At 38.3% G+C, this 23268-nt stretch overlaps 1 protein-coding gene and 1 long non-coding RNA gene across 7 annotated transcripts; both read left to right on the top strand.

Annotated features, from left to right (window-relative positions):
• Positions 1–3000: 3000 nt before the first annotated feature.
• Positions 3001–23110, top strand: LOC120740031. 6 transcript variants are annotated; one of them, XM_040042110.1, is made up of 5 exons: positions 3001–3108; positions 18991–19626; positions 20617–20947; positions 21030–21205; positions 21302–23110. In XM_040042110.1, exons 2-5 carry the CDS (start codon positions 19022–19024, stop codon positions 21531–21533), a joined length of 1344 nt encoding a protein of 447 aa, XP_039898044.1. In that variant the 5' UTR covers positions 3001–3108; positions 18991–19021; the 3' UTR covers positions 21534–23110. The 6 variants fall into 6 exon arrangements, with proteins under 6 accessions (XP_039898044.1, XP_039898042.1, XP_039898043.1 ...); XM_040042108.1 differs by lacking the exon at positions 3001–3108 and adding an exon at positions 6039–6903; XM_040042109.1 differs by lacking the exon at positions 3001–3108 and adding an exon at positions 6040–6899.
• Positions 6910–17724, top strand: LOC120740033. Its single transcript, XR_005697311.1, has 3 exons — positions 6910–7267; positions 15976–17085; positions 17157–17724. It is a non-coding gene; the product is annotated as an uncharacterized LOC120740033 (long non-coding RNA).
• Positions 23111–23268: the final 158 nt, after the last annotated feature.

The raw sequence follows: 23268 nt of genomic DNA, 5'->3' as shown, positions 1-23268 counted from the left end.
CTAAAACAGCTGGGATAGGCCCACTGCGATCCTGAAGAGTGGAAGTGAATGGATGGATGGTATTCTGTAATCTGTAGTGGAGTACATTTTTAAATTAACCTTCCCAACACTGAACAACAGCCTGAAGAGCTTTAATGCTCAATTCTAACCCTACTATCCAAATGTCACAGCAAAAATCGAGACTCTCCAAACCGGCAATGGGGTTTTTTTTTCAAATTCTCTTGTCTAATTTTGATGAGTTTGTGCTAATCTTAGCCTCAGTTTTCTATTCTTAGCTGACAGGAGTGGCACCCATGATTTTCTCCTGCTGTAGTTCATGTGTTTCAAGGTTTGATGCGTTGTGAGTCCAGAGCTCCTTTTCTATGTGCTCAAATTGTTGTCATAAATATTTTGTACTTGCAAATCAGGATTTGTATGTGTAAAAATAATGTGTGTGTGTGTGTGTGTGTGTGTGTGTGTGTGTGTGTGTGTGTGTGTGTGTGTGTGTGTGTGTGTGTGTAAAAAAGATTTGTGTGTGGACTTACTGTAACTTGAAACTTGAGTGCAGAGTTTCACACGTAATTTTTTGGCTAAGTCCACACACAAATCTTTTTTTATGCACACAAATTCTTTTTGCACATACAAATCCTGATTTACAATTACAAAATATTTATGACCACAATTTGAGCCCATACTTTTCTGCATCCTTTGGTTGAAACGCTGGTTGAGTTGCTGTTTCCTTCCTATCAGCTCAAAGCAGTCTGGCCGTTCTCCTCTAATCCCTGCCATCATTTAGGCTTTTTTGTGCAGCTCACTGGTATTATCTCTCTTCCAGACTTTTTTCTGTAAGCACTAGAGATGGTTGTGTGGGGGAAATCCAAGTATATAAGCAATTTCTGAAATACAGATTGGCACCAACAACCATGACAGGTTCATTAAAATCACCTTTGATCACCATTCAAACACTCAGTTTTGTCTTCAGGGAGTTGTCTTGACCATGTCAATGAGCTGCTGCCATGTAATTATACCCTATCAGCAAAGTTTTAGTTTATTATCCTTCTTTAATTGCATATTTTGAAATGGATTTTTATGTTTTTTTAATCTAACAAACTGTGATCATTACTTTTGTAACCATAAATCTTTATTTTTATTTTTCCTCTTTGTTTTTGTGAGCAAATCAGGTGCATTGCAAAAGGTTAATTTTCTAGGAAAAGGGAAGAATGGATGAAAATGTATTCCTCTGGTTGTCCAGTTCTACCCTATAACCTATAACTACAGCAAAAGATTATTTTAGGTTTAGAGCTATTTAAACCAAATGATTACTTTTGTTTTCCACCAGTAACATTTAATGTTTAAGTGTGTATAACAAAGACAAAAGATAATTACGATTCATGTAGGAGCTGTGTATATTTTCAAACACTAAAGGAAAATATTCTGGTAGCGCTTTCTATTACAGATCAGTAAAAAAGAAGTTATAGTAGGGAAACAAGGGGGAAATAAGAACGTAATAATGTGGTAATTTCTAAGTTATAACTATGCATTTACCCAAGGGCGTAGATTTGGCATGGACGGCAGGGACATGTCCCCACCAATATCCTGCGATTATTGAATTGTCCCCACCAATAATTTGATCTCTTCGAGTAAAGAACAACAATCCCGATAGTAAGAAAAAAAAAAACCGATCTGTCAACATCTCATTCACCAAGCGGAGCAGAAAGAGTTAAATTACGTCCTCTACTGGAGTCCTACGTCATGTGACAAATATGGCCAGTGTGATTGGCTGTGCCTTTCAGGGAGCTCTGTTTAATTTTAGCAGCGGCGAGGACCTGCAGGGAGTAGTGATGGGATTTCCGGCTCTTTTTAGAGAGCCGGCTCTTTCGGTTCGACTCACTAAAAAGAGTCGGGTCTTTCGGCTCCGAACCGGATCTTCAGGTTGTTTTGTTGCTTTAATTAATTTATTATTAACAATAATATAAAATTACGCACAAAAGGAATTACTAACGTAAAAAAAGTGGTTTTATTTATATATGTTTATATATAAATATATGCGGTGGCCCCTAGAGACAAAACACGTACAAACTCCAAAACACATTTCTAGCATGAACTGAACTTCCAAAGCAGAGCTACTAGATCACTTAAATTACACAATTGAAAGCATGTGTGTATTGTTTGTGTATTTATACACAAGCACTTATATATATTCAAATAATTAAAAAAAAAAAAAAAGTTCATTTACCTGTTACTACCACACACCAAATCCGGTCGCTGGTACTTGCTGGCTTGTGTAGCCACAAGATAACAAAAGCTCAACACTGCGCCTAGCATCCTGGAGCACTTCTGTTGTCTTTTGTACGTGTTTTGAGTTTTTATGTGCTTCTGAGTTTGTACGTGTTTTTAACGTGTTTTGGAGTTTGTACATGCTTCAGAGTTCGTATGTGATTTGAAGTTTGTATGTGCTTTGTCTGTAGGGGCCACCGTAAATATACTTTTATTTATTCACTCCACATAAAATGTAATAAATAAATCATATAATACAAAAATCAACTATTCACATTTCAACTTTTAACTATTTAAATTTTCAGCTTTTTCCTTTTACAAATTTAAAGTGAAAACAACACAAAACACTGCAAACCACAACACAATTAAATATAAATTAAACTATGAAAACATAAAGAAGATGCATATTCTCTGTCATATGGGCCTGCATGAATAAACTTTCTGAATCCTTTATCATCTGCAACCGAAAATAGTTGTGGATAATTACTATACCTTTCTAATGTGACATTGTTGTCACTGGCTCTCTTTCTCTCTCTCTCCCTCCGGCTCTGTTCCTGTGCTACTGAGTGTAACTACCGCCCCTCCCCCCTCTGCCCACCAGAGTGAAGCAAAAAAAAAGTGTGTGAGAGAGAGAGAGAGAGGGAGGGAGGGAGAGAGAGAGAGAGAGAGAGAGAGAGAGAAACACGTGACGGCTTGCGATAAGGAGTCGGCTCTAAGAGCCATTTCGTTCGCGAACGACCCATCACTAGCAGGGAGGAGATTTTAGCAGCGGTACCTGCGCTCCAGGAGGAGAGGAGGACGGCAGCAAAGAGGAAGAACCTGGATATAAGAAAGTATTTTTCAAAGAAACCTGTAAGTCACTTAAACTCAAGTTCACTCATAAAATGTGTCCGTCACAATAACGTTACAGGCTATGCTAGGCTTTGGCCCACATCAGTCTAAAATTGTATGTAACCATGAATAACGCGTTTTGGAAACTAACTGCACAAAAGGCAGCACTATTAGTTCTCTCAGTCTCAGAGCAGCATTTCTAATTTTGATTGGAACTGTAAGAGAAAACGGCAGCCTTGAGCAAGCCAGGATATTAGTTTACAGAGGCTGTTAAAATTATATGTCTAACGTTAAAATGTTGGTGACACAATAATTTCATCCTAATGGCACTGACGTATTCATAGGGTTAATTTTTGAGACAATATATTATGAGGTAGTCACGATTTTACAAATATTCCACCTTGTAGTGCAGTTTGCACAAATTGTTTTAAAAATGCACTTAGCCTACAAACATTACTGATGAGTCAAGATCTGCACAAATTGACAGAACAGGCTGATGATTTGGTGCTATAGATTAACTAGTATTTATTATCGTGACAATTGTTAGGCTGCTGATGTAAATTGATTCAATATGGTATGTTTGACAAAGAATCTGAATTGACATGTCTCACTTTTTATATGGCACGAATCAATGTGTTATTTTATCAGGTGGCAATATGTCCTAGTGCAGTCAGAGGGGAAGAGCCAGGGCCAAAGGTGAGGCACATCAAGCACAGAATAATAATTGTAATCTGAGGATAAAACCCATGTACTGAGGCCAAAAGAAGCTTCAGTGCTCTCAGAAGACTAAAAACATGGCTAAGGTTAACAATGACTCAAATGAGATTAAACAATGCTGCTGTATGTCGACCAGGAGAGACTGGACAGTATAGATGTAAAACCAATATGCCAGCAGTTTATCTCAGTTAACGAGAGGAGAAGGCATGTGTTTGGCTCCTTCACATAGCGGACGTTGAGTTGTTGTGTGGGACATGTAGTCCATGTCTGTTGCTGTAACAGTAGTTCATGTTTAGAATAAAACATCCCAGCTCACTGATTTGATAGGGGCAGTAGTGCCTAAAATGTTGCATAATTTTGCCGAGAGATCTTTTACTTTGTGGTAATCTTAGATGAGTAGTTTTATGGACAAAAACCAGCAGGTCACTGAGTGTTCCCTTAATGCTAATGTATAAGAAATGTTGGTGTAGTATAACTGAAGTCATGTTGTTGAGTCCTTAAAGTCATATTCTTTTATTGTCATGACTGTATTTCAAGCTATTTTTATTTTAGCATGATACCTGATTTATATGGAATATGACTGAAGTAAACTAAAGTCTAAAATACTTTAGTCAGTCATTTGTTTAATAGTAATTTAACATTATATAATTCACATATAAAACTATGAATTGTAATTTTAAATGGTTTAAAAGCATGTAGAATAGCATATGTAGGCAAGTATATTTCTCCTTTTTTATCAAGAAGCAAAGACAAAAAGGACAAAAATAAGAAACAGGGCAGGGTTCAGTGGTTGAATCATCCGTCCCCACCAATGCCAAAACCAAATCTACGCCCTTGCATTTACCACAGTAACAACCACTTAATATCCATATCAACAGAAATCACCTCAAAGAAAAGGCTGCCAGTAGATAGCAGGCTGCTCCCTACCGAATGTGCACTTTCTGTTTTATCCCTGAATAAAAATCAGAGGAAGTGGGTGCCACCGTTTGCTACCGTGGCACCTAGAGCCAAAGCACGTACAAATTCCAAAACATTTACAAAGTTTGCTTCCTTTTTGGCTTGCCTCATAGAGCCATGGTTGCATAAACCAATGAATTATAACAATAGATTTGGAATCAACCCATATTCTAGCTACTGCTGTAGAACTGCAAGGGAAGTAAAACATTTTTTGTTCCTTTAGTTATATTTAGGAGCATGTCTCTTGTAGTTATTAACTTATGCCACATACTGTCAACTTACACCACTAACAGAGCAGCTAACCGTAGGTTAGTTGGTAATACTTAGAGTAGTCATAAAAACCAAAGTTGGATAAAAGTAAGGTTGTCGTGAAATAAGCTGACCATTATTGTAAATATGAATAGATGTGGTCAGTTGTACTTCTAAAAAAATACATACATTCGCCCAAAAATTGAGCACTCCAGTTTTAAACAGTTTAGGTGAGTGGGTTTGAGGTTTGGTATTCTCGTAATATAGCTATCCACCCCCAGTATATTATGTAGTGGTTTATTTTTTAATGATAGACATTAAATATTCCAATATGTTATTTTGTGCATAAAAGGAAAAAGATGAATTTATTATATAACTTTGTACACAAATTATAATGGTGCATTTTTTTTTCAGTAGAAAAGGTATATCTGGTAAATAGATGCTGAAAGAACAACAAATTTCATCATGCTTGCTTTAACATTGTTTTTCTTCCAAAACGTCAAATTTTTCGGTATGCAAGTGGTGCTACTCGCTGCAGGACAGGATATTTGGATGATTAGGGGTCAATCAATGATGAAGGCAGTGCAGGACACTGGTGACCAACCCTGAATTAACAAGCAGGGGAACATGAATGGCATCTTATTTTTGTGTAGTGGACATTTTAAAAATGTGCTCCAATTATTATGTATTGTCATCCATGTATAAAATATGCTGTGAAAAAGGGTCCTCTACACGCCTATGCAAATTTAATGTATTTCTGTGTATTATTCTGAGTCAGAAAAACAGGATCTCACCATCGGCATAATCCCAGCACACATTCCCCCATTACCAATATCATCCGTGCACCATGATCAGCCACACATCAGCATCCTGAATTTGTATTTTCTGAGAAATATGTTCAGAGCCTGCAAATCTGTGAGCAGTCTCTTGTGTCTCGCTTGTGCTGTGTGCCCAAACACTTATTATTATTTCTTATTGTTATTTAACTTATATAACTTATTGTTATATACTTATTGTTATTTCTAGAGTACGGTTGAATAATCTGGTAGAGCAGCCACATGGATCATTTTATTACAGATGAAAGAACTTAGACAGTTTTTCAACTCTCAGTGTTGCCACAGTGATCTTATGGACCTACAGTGGAGTTTGTGGTCTGAATATTACCTCTTAAATGTGAAAGTTCAATAATGACATTAGTACAATTTGACAAAGTACAATATGACATAGTAAATGTTTTTGTTTCAATTCCTTACGTACAGTTTGCTAGTGTTAGATTGGACCGTTTGCCTTTGCTGCTTTGTGGTTTTGATTCAAAAAGGTGCTATAAACATATCAGTTTATACTGACATGACAGCATCACACAGTTGCTGCAGATTTGCCAGATGCACGTGCATGATGGGAAAGATATGCTATTGAACTGAGAACTGAAATAGTGAAATAAACCAGTAGTATAATTTTAGTTCTTATTGTTTTTTATTTAATTATTCTTGTTATTTAAAGTAAGTAATAAGTCATTTTAGAGACAGTATGCTGACAGTACTTACTTTAGGGTCTGCTTTTATTGCACAACAATGGCTACTTTTAAACTCTGTGATGTAAAGTGCCATCTAACCGGTCTTTCCGAGAATTGAAAAACCAGATATACAACTCAAATTTGGCCTGGTGCCAACTGCCTGGTTGCTTACATTTTCATTCATATGTGCCACCTGAGTGGTAAAGCTTGCAATACGATCCTTGTATTGTGCAACCCAAAATAAACCACCATTTTTGGATTTATTTCTAATGTTTTTGGCTTATTTGCAAACAATATCGATTATTTTTAATTAGTATTATTACTATTATTTGCCTGTTTGCAAGCCATCTTACTCGGAATGTTCAGATGTTCAGATGTGCGTGAGTATTTCCATTCCATTTTCCTGAAGCTCCATATTACAGAACAGAGCTTTCCTTTTTAAACGTGTGTGTTCTATTTGCATATGTATTTCACTTTACTTCTTAACTGGCTTACAAACAAAAAGCGATGTCCTACATTTGTTAAGAAACTATAATAATAATACTAATATCAATTGCTGTTATTTAAACTGTTATAAATTAGTTGTTGTCTTATAATCTGTGCACCATAGCTCAAGAATATCTCACGAATGGAATAAAGTCTTTTTGATTCAGAACAGTGTAAAACAGAGACACTGAATTTTGTGTTCATAGCTGTTACAAAACTGGGTTGTTTCAAGATGGGCATGATAAACTCGCTCATCAGGTATTTTTGTATTTTTTGTATTATGTATGACACTATCTGGCATCAAAACCTTGGAGAAAAGACAGGGACACTAAGCTGTAGAACATTTTTTTAAATAATTAATTGAATTGAATTGATATTGAATTGATTGAATTGAATTGATATACCTTTATTAGTCCCACAAGGGGAAATTTCATAAGGCTGCCGACCTATTGTACACAATGGCGGCGCCATCTTACCCTCCGACCATACATACATTACACAAAACATCACATGGGGAAGACAGGTCAGTGAGGTATAACAATGGAAAATGCAGCACATGAGGAAAGAGGGAGAAAAAACAATAACTCCCCCCAGACTGAGCTCCAACAGGGAGATCAGTTTGAGAACAGAAAAAAAACACCTCTGCACATAGCACATGAAAAAACTCTTAATACACCAAAGAAACACATGACAAGCAACAGGGGTGGGTAAAGGGTGAGAGACCGCCGAATTAGACAGTACATCCGGGCCTGCGTGCGCTGGTCTCCTTGATCTACCGTCAGCATCGGAAGGGAATAAGCGTCAAATGCGTTTGGAAAGGGAGGGGGGATGAGTGTGTGCATATCAGGCACGTGCAGAGGGGGGGGCTAGAGGGGCTTGAGCACCCGCCCCTTTCCTGATGGGTGCCCAAAGTGCCCTTTTGTTGAGGCAACTTTTTAAAAAAATATATATATTATTGTTATTTTTTTAATGTGTGTGTGCGTGTGGAGTCTTGTCTGTGCCCCTCAACAATAATATTTAACTATTAATCACAGTTTTGCTAAATAAAAGGATCTCGCTTGCATCAGTCACATGATCACATTTAACCAATGATCACCCTTGACGGCAGAACGCGCTGGTTACGAGCCGGGAACAAGCTCACAAAGAGCACGCGCATTTTTAGCGGTCCGGAGCTGTAGGAGAAACACAAGTTAACTCAGAGACACAGACTGATGCGACAAAACCAGTAAGTAGGTGTACAGCGTACACTGTAGTCTACAGCACCCAGGAGTATCAGCTTATTACGTACACGTTGTCTTGTTGCAGCTGACGAACTGAAACAAACGAGCGTGCTGTGTGTGCAACAGCGTGACAAACATTACCTGTCCTTTTATTAACTGCACATGTAGTGCTGGTCATAGCTGCTGGCTACCTGTGTAAGGCTGTCATGGGTCTGTAGCTTTGTCACCGTTTTAGGGAACATATTTAGTTTTAAAGTAAGTTACCGGGCTTTTCCTGCCTTTCTGGAGGGATTATATTTCACTAAAAAACGGTCTAATATGCATGTCCACATAATTATGCATTATTATAATTATAATATATTAAAAAAACACACGCTGTATTTTAAAGAACATACATTAAGAAGCAGATTATATTAGATTTATATTTTAAATAAGACAAAATTTGGATTTTACAGCAGTAAAATTATTGTATCTCTACAGTTTAAAAATGTAATAAGCTTTGCCCCTGCACAGAGTGGATAGTGAAACAAATGATTCAGCCTGGTTCAATGTGCCCCTTTTTAACTTTGAGCACCCGCCCCTTTAAACCTTTCTGCACAGCCCTGGTGCATATCAGTGTATATGTATGTGTGTGCGTGTCCAGAGTACTTCCCTGCTAGGCGAAGTAAACAGTCTTCCAGCCAACCCAGGTGGCCTTCCACGGAATGGGAAGGAACCAGTGGCGGAGCGGGGGGGTGGCTTACTGGGTTTAAGCCCGGGTTGTTTTTTCAGAAGCCCGGGGTCTTTTGGAGTGTAATTTTTTCATAGTTAGATGCCTGGCTGACAACTGTATAAAGCAAAAAACTACACACAATATTCGAAGCACATAGTGCACACTGTGGGAATTTACGACTGTGCGCAAATCCCCCCTAATATTGGTATGATCCGAGCTCAGGCAGTAAGCGGGACGGGGCAGCTGCTGCCTACGAGTGCGCTGTTGGAGAAACGAAGCTAGGCAGACAGAGGAGAACTGAAGTTTGACCAGGTACCAAAGCAAATCATTCGTACTGTACAAATAATGTAAATATGACAGTGTATCACAAAAGATTGATATCAAACTGATCACTTGACCCATATTACGTTACTTGCTCTTCGAGTGAATCAACAAATGGCGAAATGAAAAGCCGAACAACAACAATGCTGTTTCTTTAGAGAGTCTTAGCTTACATGTGTGTTTATTTCATATTAATAAATATTGTTGTGTCCTTGGGCAAGACACTTTACCCTACTGCCTACTGGTGTTGGCCAGAGGGGCCGATGGCGCGATATGGCAGCCTCGCCTCTGTCAGTCTGCCCCAGGGCAGCTGTGGCTACAACTGTAGCTGCCTCCACCAGTGTGTGAATGTGAGAGTGAATGAATAGTGGCATTGTAAAGCGCTTTGGGTGCCTTGAAAAGCGCTATATAAATCCAATCCATTATTATTATTATTATTATTATTTTCAGTTGTTACCCTCCACGGCTAAATAAATCTGTTTCAGTAATTTATGATATACAAGAATGGACATAAGGAGCTTCTTTCAAAGAAACAACTCAGGTAGATGCTATTTTATATATTATGCTTTGTATGTTGTTCAGTATATTTCTATGCAAAACAAGAGGAACTTCAATACACAGCAGTATATTCACAGTTGAAACCAGATATTTACATACACTTTATGGAAAACACAAGAACATTTTTTACTGTACAACATCAATTTAGAGTAAACTTGTTTTGTTTTGGATAAATATTGAAATATCTTTTGAATTAGTTAAATGTCAGAATAAAGAGAGACAGAGCTGTCTATTTTTTTTATCACTTTCATCAAATTTAGGAGTACATGTACACTAAGTTTATTGTTAATTAATTAGAAACTCCAGACGATTCCATTCTGAGCTGAAGAAGCTTCTGATAGGTTAGTAGAGTCCATGTGAGTAAACTGGTGGCACAGCTGTGGACGCATATAAGGCAAAACACAGAGCCTGTTTCTTTGAAATGGGAAAATCAAGAGATGTCAACCAAAACACCAGGAAAAGAACTGTGGAGCTCCATAAGTGTGGCTCAAGTTTGAATACAATTTGGTGCCATTTACAATTAAGAAATACAGACAGTTTCTCTCTTTACTCTTAAAGTTAACAAATATGTTTTTTATATTTATCAATCTAAAAAAATAAACATTTAGTCTAATTTGATGTTACAATTAAAAAAGTGTTTGTGTTTTGATCTGAAGAGTTTGTAAATACCTGGTTTCAACTGTATATTTGATGATTGTCAGCACAAAGAGGGAGAGAGAGGAACAGAGAGGGAGATTGAGAATGAGGACAGAACAGAGATGGAACAAGAGCAGGTGCGACACACATGTTAGTCAAATGGTTGTTTACCAAAAGTATCACCGTATCATAGGTACTCATGTATCTCGTACCTAGTGTTTCTTTTTAGGTTTGCTATTTTTCAAATTCTACTAAGTTTTGCAGGCTTGTTTGCACAACAAGGCTAAATAATTATATAAACTTTTCTGAATCTAAATAATGGACTTTGGTAGAATTAAAAAATAAGTGTAGTGCAGGTCTATGATGATTTTTAGTGCTACTATCATCTAGTTCTGATTCTGGTTCTGTCTTGGTTAAATCCTAAGTAGTCCTGATTTTGAGCTGTTGTAGTCCTGTTTTAATTCTGGATCAGTTCTGGGTCTGGTTGAATTGGGGTTTAGTCCTCGTGTCTTGATACAGCCCCGACTTTGTTCTGCCTTGCTGCTTAATTAAAAAACTAGTTTAAGGTGTCCTGCACATGTGATATATATTTTTCCCTATATGAAGTCTTTCTTTTTTGAACAAAACTCAAAACAGAGCCTATTAATCTTTCAGTCATTTCTACCCCCCCCCCCCCCAAAAAAAAAAAAAAAAAAAAAATCCCACATGCATACTACCCTTTAGGGCTAAGCCCCGGGTGTTTCAAATGTCTGGCTCCGCCTCTGGAAGGAACAGACTAAACACAGTCGTTATCAGGGTGTTGGGTTTTAGAGAACAGACTGTGAGAGAATGTTCCAGGGAAAAGTAATACAAAAAACACGAGACTAGGCAAGGACATAAGAGGCTAAGCAGGGAAGCTGAGGAGGAGGAGGAGAGGAGAAAAGTGCGACCGCCTTCGTCAAGAGCAAGAGCAGAATGCTGAATCCATCGCCATAAAAACTGTTCGCTTCACAAGGTACAACAACGTATTTCCTTCCCCCTCACATTTCATGATTTGGTTTGTTCCACGAGCTGACACTGAGCCCTCTGCGAGATAAAGACAAAAAGTAGGTGGAAATTAATTCAACTCATAGTGAAAGAAACTGCTCGATTTTCCTAGTATTAGTTAGCTTACTTCATTTCTAACAGAAGATTATGTGTTTGTATTTTTTTAAGCCAATTTGTAATTCGTCCATGTACACCCTGTACATATGAACACTAAATAACCGATCTGTCGACCTGGTGCTTCTTCCTCAGGCTTAGCTGTCCGACTCTCCCCATACAGACATTCCCGACCCTGAACCAGTGACACTGATATGTGAAGGAAGTTAATTCTTTCATGCCAACAATGTGTATAATTGCAGGCAGGCCTTTGGGATTTTTTTTCTACCCGGTGTTTTGTAATAACACATCATGATTATAACCAACATAAACAGAGTACTTCTGGAGAAATGTGCATTGCTCTGTGTATATTTTGTACACTGGCTATAACTGTTGTGGGTGGGGAAAACTAGTGAGCTAAAACAGATGAAAAACCCTTTGAGTTCCACTAGGTTTTCTTTGAAATTGATATCCAAGGAATTATTTATGTTATATTTGCTAATATTTTGTATCATAAATAAAGGTAATTAAGCACAAAATGTTTTTACACCATTTTATAAATTACATTTATCTTTACTTAAATCCAAAAAAGCTCACGTATATAGTATTTGTATTTGGCGTACCAATCAATGTAATAATAATAATAATAATCATAATAATACCACTACAATATTCTAATGTAAAAAAAAAAAAAAAAAAAAAAAAAAAAAGACTTATCTAAGCAGTGTACTGATCCATGTCTCCACAGTGTTATATTTTTAGGTTTGGCGTGGTTTCCAACATTAAAGTGGTAATGGCGCCATAACCGCCATAACTTGAGCAGATATTTTTCAGTTGCATGAGTCAAACAGAAAAAGGTGTAGACATGCTTTGTCTGTTTAACTGGTCTCAGTATAACTAGCTTTTCTTGGAACTCTTGTTAGGTTAGAAAAAGACAAAAAGACTCTATGCAACCTTTGGTTTTAACAGTGCCCAACCCTACAAAACCATTGTTTGTCTTCCCTGATTGAATTGCTCTTTGGAATTGCATTTCTTGTCTTCAGCCAGGAGTTAGAGCTCGCATGTGAGGTTGAGGGAGATATGGCACTGTAAACAATTCAACCAGAAACTTGGCCTGAACGTTTCCAGTAATGTTAACCTATAACTTTCTTCCACCTGCTGCATGTAGAAAATTGATCCAGCTCTGCTTTGCACCTAAAAGTGACAAAACTAAGACATTTTCATTATTATCATCACTGCTTAAATACACTTCTCTCTCTCCGGCCAGAAATACCAATTTATGTCATGTATTCCCACTCATAGGTGTAAGCGTGTCTTCATTGCATTTATGTTATGTGTTCATATTAATGTTGAGTGTATTGATATATTGAATTGATATACCTTTATTAGTCCCACAAGGGTAAGCTGCTTCTTGATTGCATATGTATTTTATAATCAGGTTTAATTCATGTCTCTTTGCACTGAGCTGTGGATTCAAACTATCTCACTTCTGATTATTTCCAAAAATAATTTAACATGTAACAATTTGTGTATGTGTGTTTTTTATTCATTCATGTAATTATTAGTTTGTGTTTTTCCTTCTCTCTCTCTCTTTTTTTAAATTTACCTTTCTGTTATGATGCTCGGGGCATTTCTAAACCTCCACCAGTTCAGCCCCCATTTTCAATCCAATTCCCCACACGCTCTCACTCTAACTCGTCTGGGCTTGACCTCTCACTGGTCCTTGTCCTTGTGTGACCTTCAAATCTCCATCTCTCTGTTTCTTCTCTCTTGATCTTTTCAGTCTTTTTTTGTAGGTTAACTCCCAGCATGGCAAATATCGCGTCCAGTGCCTTCAAACAGTCATGTCACTGATTAAGTCTCCAGCTCGTAATTCAAAGCTCATGTTCCATCAGTGGTATTCATACATGCTGCTGGACCCTTCAGTGTTATAGGTCAGTTGCACTGTCTTTTGCCTGCTGTTAATTCTTCAAGTACACAGTGTTCTGTCTGTCTTCTGTCTTCATCAGGAGATTGACTGTCCTTTAAGCTTGTTCTCAGGATAAGGACAGAATGAGAGGTCAAGCTGTAAAATTTTAAGCCAAAGGCTGGCCTGTTTGTCATCCCAATTCTGTTAATCTATCATTTTGCCGCTGTACTCATGTTTTGAGAGCACCTGTATTAACACACTAAAACACTTATTTATTAATATCATTTTCATTACTATTTCTTAAGACATTCATTCTCTTCCTCTACCTAGATTTTAACAAGTCTCTCTCTCTCTCTGGTTCCACACTACACAGTTCCTTTTATGGGCATGCAAAGTTGTTCACTTCCTGCCAGACACACAGACACTGCCACACACCCTCATATTTTGATCCGTTTCTCAAGGGCGTAGATTTGGTTTTGGCATTGGTGGGGACGGATGATTCAGCCACCGAACCCTGCCCTGTTTTTTTTTTCTTTTTGTCTTTGCTTCTTGATTAAAAAAAAAAAGAGAGAGAGAAACATACTTGCCTACATATGCTATTCTACCTGCATTTAAACCATTTAAAATTACAATTCATAGTTTTATATGTGAATTATATAATGTTAAATTACTATTAAACAAATGACTAAGTATTTTAGACTTTAGTTTACTTCAGCCATATTCCATATAAATCAGGTATCATACAAAAAAAAAACAGCTTCAAATAGAGTCATGACAATAAAAGAATATGACTTTAAGGACTTAACAACATTACTTCAGTTACACCAACATCTCTGACACATTAGCACTAAGGGAACACTGAATGACCTGGTGGGTCTTGTCCATAAACTACTCATCTAAGATGACCACAAAGTAAAAGATCTCTCAGTAAAATTACGCTAGGTCCAACCTTTTTGTGATCAATTAACCAGTATCAGTTCCAAACTGTGCCTGGCCCAATTTCTAAGCACCCTATTTGAATTTTTAAAAGCGTCCAATGCCCGAGGTCCAACCTCTGCTGCCCAAAAAAGTGCAGATACCTTTCTAAACAGCAAAGTGATCCAATCACTGGCTATTTTAAAACCAAGGCCCCAAGTCTCGGCAGGTGCCACCTGGAGTAATCCTCCTAGAGGGTCTTTTTACACGTCTGTAAAAAGCGGGAGGTCTCCACCTCTGAGCTTGTGCACTTCTTAGGAGTCCCAGACTTCCGTTCTACAGTAATTTTATTATACTTTGAAACAACAACCAAAAGTCCACCAGAACTATTTGACTGATGCAGGTCCAACCTTATGATCAATAGGGACTCAAACCCATAAAAATTTATTAATTTAAATTTATTAATTTCCAGAGCTATCACTGACTCCACACACCAAGTTTCACCACGATCAGACCAAAATTCACGGAATGAGCCGCAAAAAAAGACCACAAAAACACATAGCGGCGCAAATGCGCTAAGACAGAGATTGGTCCAGCTTTCCTCCGTTATTTTCGCCAGTAGCCACGTGATTACCAGTAGTTACCTACCTAGCGCATCAGAGCAGTTTTCCGTCAACAACCTCCATTTTAGACCCACCTACAGACACGTGACTGGACAGATGCCACATGCAACAAATTTGGGCCCACGTGGATTTTGGCATTGCAATGTCTGATTGGTTGAAGTGACATGAACGTGGCATCATTACTTTGACTCTATTGGCTAAAACGATTAAAAAGGGGTGTCAATCATGCAAATTGACCAAAAGAAACCAAAGTTACAGCCCCTCAGAGTTTAAAGGGCCAGAGACCAATTAAACGCTTCATGCGCACTGCAGAAAAGGGCCATTACCATGTAAATGTGTGGTTAATTCTTCAAAAATATATTTAAAAAAAAAAGAGCATTTTTAGGCCTGTTAATAAAATGTATTAATTTTTGCTCTTTAACACCTAAAAAATTCAACTGGCATGGTGTCCAATTATGTGCCAAAATTGGACATTTTTGTACAACGTCTGGATATTCATGTATTGACAGGGCTGTAATTTTTCACTGTTTCACTTTAGAAACATAAATCTTTGCACAGATGATGTTTATATGTTGGTTACTGAAATCCTGGAACCAAATGTGATCTGAGGCATATTTTTAAAAGGTTTATATGCTAAAAATTAAAAATATATATATTAGGCGAGGATAAAATATACTTACTTTTTCTATGTTCCAGTCTCAGTAACTTTGACACAGTAATATCTGCTTCAATATTTACACCTCTGATGAAATCTCACAAGTGTTAGGTTTATTTTGATACCAAGATTGTAAGGACAGAGTTTGTAATTGCAGAGAAATAATCAATTAAATTTGGGCATTACATTTTCGAGCAGGAAGCTCAGAAACCCCCTTGGGGCTTAAGAGGTTAAAAATATATATTTAAATCCCAACAGTTGTTTCAAGATGGGCATGATAAACTCACTCATCAGGAAGGTATTTTTGGTTAGCAGCAATGTATGACACTACCTGGCATCAAAACCTTGGAGAAAAGACGGGGACACTAAGCTGTAGAACTTTTTTTTTTTAAATAATTAATCCATCGCCATAAAAACTGTTCGCTTCACGAGGTACAACAACTTATTTCCTTCCCCCTCACATTTCATGATTTGGTTTGGTCCACGAGCTGACACTGAGCCCTCTGCGAGAGGTAGGTGGAAATTAATTCAACTCATAGTGAAAGAAACTGCTCGATTTTCCTAGTATTAGTTAGCTTACTTCATTTCTAACAGAAGATTATGTGTTTGTATTTTTTTAAGCCAATTTGTAATTCGTCCATGTACACCCTGTACATATGAACACTAAATAACCGATCTGTCGACCTGGTGCTTCTTCCTCAGGCTTAGCTGTCCGACTCTCCAATGTGTGTGTGAATGGGTGGATGACTGAATATGTAAAGAGCTTTGGGGTCCTTAGGGACTGGTAAAGCGCTATACGAATACAGGCCATTTACCATTTTTAGTTAACATACTTGTTTTGATTTAGCCATATCAAATATGTATTATGTAATAGGCAAACATGTACTATCCTGGATTTGTTTATGTTTTGTACTTTTACAGATTATATAACATAACATCTTGGTTTAAATAAATTCTGACAAGTTTGTTAAGTTACTGTGTTATTTATTTCAACGGTTAATCTGTATAGTTTGAATTCACCTTACCTACCTGCCTTCCAGGAACAAAAAGAGGAAATGTAGTTTCACTTCCCGTATTTATAGCTTCCTGGTTAATCTGAGGTCACAGGAAGAGACCAGGTGAACAAGGGGGAGAATCCTTGTAATTTAACAAAGCTGATTTTAGAGTGTTTATGAAGAAATGAATGTGTCGTTGTAATATGTATTGATTACACAGCATAGCTTTTATTGCTTAGAAGGAGTAGCAGTATAGAATTGAGTAGGGAAATGTTTGCCTTACCTACCTAATGGAATAGTCCAGGGGTGAGATTGTTTGGTTAAGTGGACTATTTAAGCAGACGAATGCAGGTGTTTGAGGAGAAAGGAGCAGGTCAGTATAGCTGAATGCATGTGAGCTTATTTGCAGTTCAGTTCAGTTCAGTTCAGTTCAGTTCAGTTCAGTTCAGTTCAGTTCAGTTCAGTTCAGTTCAGTTCAGTTCAGTTCAGTTCAGTTCAGTTCAGTTTATTTGAACTGAGTTAACTATGGAGTTGAGTTTCTTATTTATTTTTGTCAATATTGTTTGGTCACAAAAATGGTCACTACACTGGACTGGATCTGTCTCCTGCCCTTCTTTAGCCACTTAGGTCAAGTTCTACCACAGGGTCCCTTGATTTTGTAAAGGAGCGTCTAGTATGGGTTGTCTACAGAAAACTGAAGGGGGATTCAAAATGGAAGTTAAAGTGAATCTTATTGATATTTGGTGCTGCAAAAGAACTCAATAAGTCAAACAATATCAGGTCATATTCCATTTTCTTAAACTAACTTGTTTAATAGGATTTACGTTTTTTCTTTCTTTCTTCAAGGACACTCTTTAGCTCTATAATTTTGTGGTTTACATGTTTTGTAAAAAAGTTAACTTTTGTGTAAAAATCTGCCAAATCAATTATATGGTGAACTTGCAAATAAAGAAACGGGTATCTTGATGCATGCTCAATCATCCAGGTAAGTATATCCCAAAAGGTTGATTCTGTTTATCTGGACGTAGTGCTTTCAGTGGGAGAATCGTCACTCATCCAAGTGACTTCTTTAGTCTCAGCTGACTGCAGGTTTCCCCAACCTTATAAACAGTACATTTGCACAATGACTGAAACTAGCCCACTGAATGAACAATAAGCTCTGAGGTCAGTTCCTTGATCATTAATATGCAAATTGTCATGACCATTGATCAACTAGCACTAATCAAAGCCCATTGATCAATGACCATTCAGTGGGCTATGCTGGTCAAATGAGTGCCAGTGATACATTGGGCAATTTTTTTTTTTTTACCATCTGGTTTAGCGTTATTTAACCATCTGTGGTAAAATTGTTGTACTACACTGATATGCTGTTGGTGAGAATGCTCTCAATAGTACAGTGGTTGACATTGACTAGTATCCTGGGACACAGGTGAGCTTTCTTAAGGCCTTTTTTAATGGGAGAACAATCAGGCAGGATTCAGTTATTACATAAAATGAACCTGGAGTTTGGGTCTTACATCTATCAAGAATATTTCAGTAAAGACACCTGTAGAGGTTAAGCCTACCCTTGAAGCCTCTGAGGTGTTTGTTAACGGGGGGTAACGCGATGTCACTGGTATGCATGAATTAATTAAACAGTCCAATAACTCCAGCAGTACTTATCTTGTCCTTTTGGTCTTTATTGGCGACCGTGGCTCAGGGGGTTGGGAATCACATCTGTAACCGGAAGGTCGCCGGTTCAATCCCTGGGCTCTCTGTCCTGGTCGTTGTGTCCCTGGGCAAGACACTTTACCCTACTTGCCTACTGGTGTTGGCCAGAGGGGCCGATGGCGCGATATGGCAGCCTCGCTTCTGTCAGTCTGCCCCAGGGCAGCTGTGGCTACAACTGTAGCTGCCTCCACCAGTGTATGAATGTGAGAGTGAATGAATAGTGGTATTGTAAAGCGCTTTGGGTGCCTTGAAAAGCGCTATATAAATCCAATCCATTATTATTATTCCAACATTATTTTAACATAACAGCGCAGCGGTCACAAACTGTGTGCCTTTTTACGATTAACAACACACCTGATGCTGATTACGTGCATCTACCTTAAATACCTTTACATGAACCAACCATACGAAAACAAAAAAAGGTGACCTTTAGCGGCAACATAAGGTATTAACCCAAAAATGACTCCTACAACATCAAAGTGGCTACTTAAATGAAATATAAAGTTTGAAAACAGGTTTGTTGATGTTCCACAAACATCGCAGAAAGCAAATTTCTAAGGAATTTTTACATTTCTCTTTGTAATTGTGATTCTACACCTTCTCCTCAGGTTGGAAATTAGCTTCATCTGCGCTGGCTGGATGGATGCAGCAAAATCTCTCAAAAAGAAGCTGGCTCTCCCCTTGATTGGTGCATTAATATTCATTTTTCTATTCAATGTGAATTTGCCAAACAACAACAACAAATCCATCCCAAAACCATCTGGGCCTCCGGGTGTTTGCTCCTTGGGAGTATCTGAGCAGACCATCACCCCGCTCAAAAATACCAAGCACTTACTGGTGTCAGCATACGTGGACCAGAGAGTGAAGGATTTGGATATACGCATCATTGGCATATTTAAGAGAGACTCCATACAGCCCCTTCACTGTGTTTTTTGCTGCGCAAATGTTTTAAGTAAAACCACTCCAGCAACAATTTTACAACATTCTGATCACTTTGGTTTTCCCTTCGCCACTACGGACGTCATGTGTCAGATTCCTCAGAACTGCAACGCTACACGTGTCACTCTCTTGACTACACCAGACAAAGAAAGTGCATCTGACTCTACCTGGCTTCCTATAAGAAACCAAAAGAGCGACAGGCAAAAGGAAGAAAACATGAAGTTTGACTTCACAGTCTGCATCTCTAATCTGTTTGGCGACTACAACAATGTGCTTCAGTTTGCAGAGACTCTGGAAATGTACAGGTGAGTACAGTAACAGCACTACCAGCTACAGAGTGAAAACTATGCAGCAAAACCTCTGTGTAACGGTTGCTGTTAATTGTAAAGCTCCTGGATTTCTTCAGTGGTGTTTCTACTTCTGTATTCAAGAGCGGAGGATAACGTTGGCTTGACTTCAGAGTCTTTGACATTCTCACCAAAGTGAATATTTCCAGTATTAGAAGTTTTGAAATGTAGCAGGTGCTGATAGATATTTAAATGTGCATCTGCACATGTAAGTGTGGAGCATAGACTGTATAAAATGATGGAGTTTTCCCCACCCATGTTTTTTTGTTTCTTTTTGTGCTGTCAGCGTTACTCTCGTTAAAATGACGTTAACGCCATACCCACATTAATGGGGCAAATCTCCATTAGCCAGTTAACGTGGCTCACCCCGTGCGTGGGGCTGCATGGTGTCAACGTGTTAGCGTGGTTAGCTTGTTAACACGTTAGCGCTGTCCAGCCCCACGCACTGAGTGAGCCACGTTAACTGGCTAATGGAGATTTGCCCCATTAATGTGGGTATGGCGTTAACGTCATTTTAACGAGATTAACGCTGACAGCACAACTTTCTTTATTTTTGTTTTGGGGGTTTTTTGTTTGTCTTTTTTTTCCAAATGTGGCCACATTTGACTGAGGCCACACAAAACATCCTAACCCCTAAATCTACCAGTATCTAAACCATCCATAAAGGAGGGTTTAGATACTGTATCATGTATCAGGATATAGACTTCCTTATAATGTTGTGTAAATGTTTTCCTTTAGAAGCTGGCCCCTAAACCTAACTAGCCTTTCTGTGGCTTTAAAGTCAAATGTCGTCTCAAACAAAAAATCTCTGCATTTCCAGTTATTTGTTATATGTATACTTCTTAACTCCCCTGTGTGATATGAATGCATTTTTGTAAGCTAAATGCAATAAATAACAAAGGCATGAGTAAACTAATGAAAGGCTTTAAACCTGTTACTTTGCCCCAGGTTGCTGGGTGTGAACAGAGTGGTGATCTATAACACCAGCTGTGGTCCAGAGCTCGACCGCCTGTTGCAGAATTATAGCCAGGAGGGCTTTGTGGAAATGGTTCCTTGGCCCATTGACAAGCATCTGAATCCATCTCGTGGCTGGCTTCACTCAGAGCACGGAGGAGACGTGCACTACTTTGGCCAGCTGACCACACTTAATGAGTGCATTTACAGATCAATGGAGCGTTCCCGCTACGTCCTGTTGAATGACATTGATGAGATTATAATGCCATACCAGCACAAAGATCTGATGTCTTTGATGAACACGCTCCAAAATCAGAATCCAAATGTAACATTTTTTTCTAAGCATTTCTAAATTTATTTTCAAATGTCCTTCCTGCACCTGTCAAACCTAAACTGTTCTTCTACAGACAGGAGTATTTCTCATTGAGAACCACACCTATCCCAAGAAGACTTTTAAGCAAAGTAAATGGGAACCCCTGCCTCAATGGAATGGGGTGCCAGGCTTTGATATTATGGTGCATATCTACAGAGAGGAGCCTAACAGAAATATTTACCATCCACACAAGTTAATAGTTCAGCCAAGGTGGGTTATAATGGGAAAAATGGTTGAGTGTTCGGCACTAGCATTCATTTAACCCTGAGGCATTGTGTGATTGTCCATGTATTTATGCACCTACAGAGCAGTGCAGCAGACCTCAGTGCATGATGTGCTTATGATGTCTGCAACAAAGTTCAAGGTTCCACCAGACGTCTGTCGGATCATTCACTCGCCAATCAGGACTCCGACCGATCCACCACTTGATTGGCTTCATGTGGACACTCGACTGTGGGACTTTAAAGACAAACTGCTCCCCAATGTGATCAAGGTGCTGCGGAGAGCAGAACTGCTGAGATCAGAGACGCAAAACTGATAGATGATGGACAGAAACACAAATACTGAAGTTTTAGGAGAAAAAAGCTGGTCAACAAAACACAGGCTGACCTACAGGGGTGGCATGTGCCAGCCTAAAATAATGTCTTTCCATCCCAAGTCCACTCTATTTTTGCTTATCACAATGCTGCATATTAAAATTAGCCAGCATTAACACTCTGAGTCTGGCTACAAGTAACATTAAATATCAATATAAATATAAAGCAAACGGTTTTATTTCTTGCTGTCAGCAGCAACCAATGCTTATGATTGTGCCAGAGCACACAATCATAAGCATTTTGAATCAACACATTGGCTATTTTCCGATTTCAACACATGTGGTTGATTGCTCCACTCTAGAACTGGAATGAAGGCGAGTGTTATTAACCCTCTGGGTTGATGGACAGCCACACCTTCAAATCACATGACCAATTTAAGCTGACATAGCTACAAGCTGCAGTCACGCATCTTCTAGCATCAGGGTCTCTATTTCGGCTTGTGTTGAAAGTCCAGACTTCAAACTATATGCCAGTTTTTACATTTTATTGATAAGCCACTAACACCGGAGTTATGATAAGTGAAAAGAAACGGTAAAAATGGCATTTGGACAGCGCAAATAAGGGAAAAAAATGCCACCCTTTCCTATTGGTGGAATAGTGTACCATGTCCACCGATAAAAATGATATGACAACACGTGGGATTTGGTGATTTAGGAACAGGGAAAATTTGGGGGAGTGGCGGTGGCAAAAGAGAGAGCGATATCGACTAATTTTAGGTTTTAGTTTTTAGTATTCGTGGTGGTTGCGATTTTAGGTAAATGGTTGTATTAACTTAATTGTTTCCAGAGTTTGTACACAGGTTTTCAAAATTTACACTTTATATTTGCATTTCAGGTTGTGAAAACAATTCACTAAACGTGTTTGTGGTTTTTACAGTAAACTTTTTCCGTACTCGGTTTTTATCAGGGTTTTGTGTGTGTGTGTGTGATTTCAGATATTTTATAGATATATGTTTTATATCTATTTTAACCACATATAATGCATATTACAGGATGTAAGAACTGGATATGTGTAGGGTGGCCACCCTAAGAAAATTTCTCTAGATCCGCCCCACAACAAAATAGTCATTATGATGTGAGAGCAGTGAGAAACATGAAACATGAGACAGGCCAGGTGCACCACCTTTGAACATAAACACTTTAACTAATTTACATAAGTTGTGATAGAAGAGGCCCTGGGGTGCCATAAGAAGCTAACTTCCTGAAAGACAAGTTACAAACATGCTTGGATTGTTTAACTTCTGTTGTCAAACTCATGGTAAACTTCCTGTTATAGTCGCAGATTGGTTTCTTACGACATTCTTTTCATTCTTATATCACTGTTCTTTGCTTCATGCACTGTACTGACTTATATACATGTTACAGGAATGCTTTCAAACATTGTGAGCTAATCTTATTAGTGTTCTTGCAGAGAGTTACATGAGAAGATTGACCCTAGTCTTAAACATGGTAATATATATAAAACTAAGCTTAGTATGAAAACTGTGAACTTGTTAAATTAAATTCAACACTGGTCTTTTGACTGTATCAGGAAAAAGGCATGTTATTTTACTGCTGTTTAGACTCTATGACCAAACAAAGCAACACTCCCCACCACAGAAAGTCCACACTGATTGCAGACTGGAGGTGATTGTGATGCGTTATTTTTGCGTGTCCGGATTAGGCAGGCAGAAGGTGT

The sequence above is a fragment of the Simochromis diagramma genome, unplaced genomic scaffold, assembly GCF_900408965.1.
Source record: "Simochromis diagramma unplaced genomic scaffold, fSimDia1.1 OVJJ01000304.1, whole genome shotgun sequence".
NCBI lineage: Eukaryota > Metazoa > Chordata > Actinopteri > Cichliformes > Cichlidae > Simochromis > Simochromis diagramma.
This window is presented reverse-complemented; position numbering and strand designations above follow the sequence as displayed.

Bases quoted from the DNA above. Each gene is read 5' to 3' on its own strand.
- LOC120740031 (XM_040042108.1), top strand. The intron at 20,948-21,029 runs GTAACATTTTTT...GTTCTTCTACAG, and splicing joins TCCAAAATCAGAATCCAAAT to ACAGGAGTATTTCTCATTGA. The intron at 21,206-21,301 runs GTGGGTTATAAT...ATGCACCTACAG, and splicing joins AAGTTAATAGTTCAGCCAAG to AGCAGTGCAGCAGACCTCAG.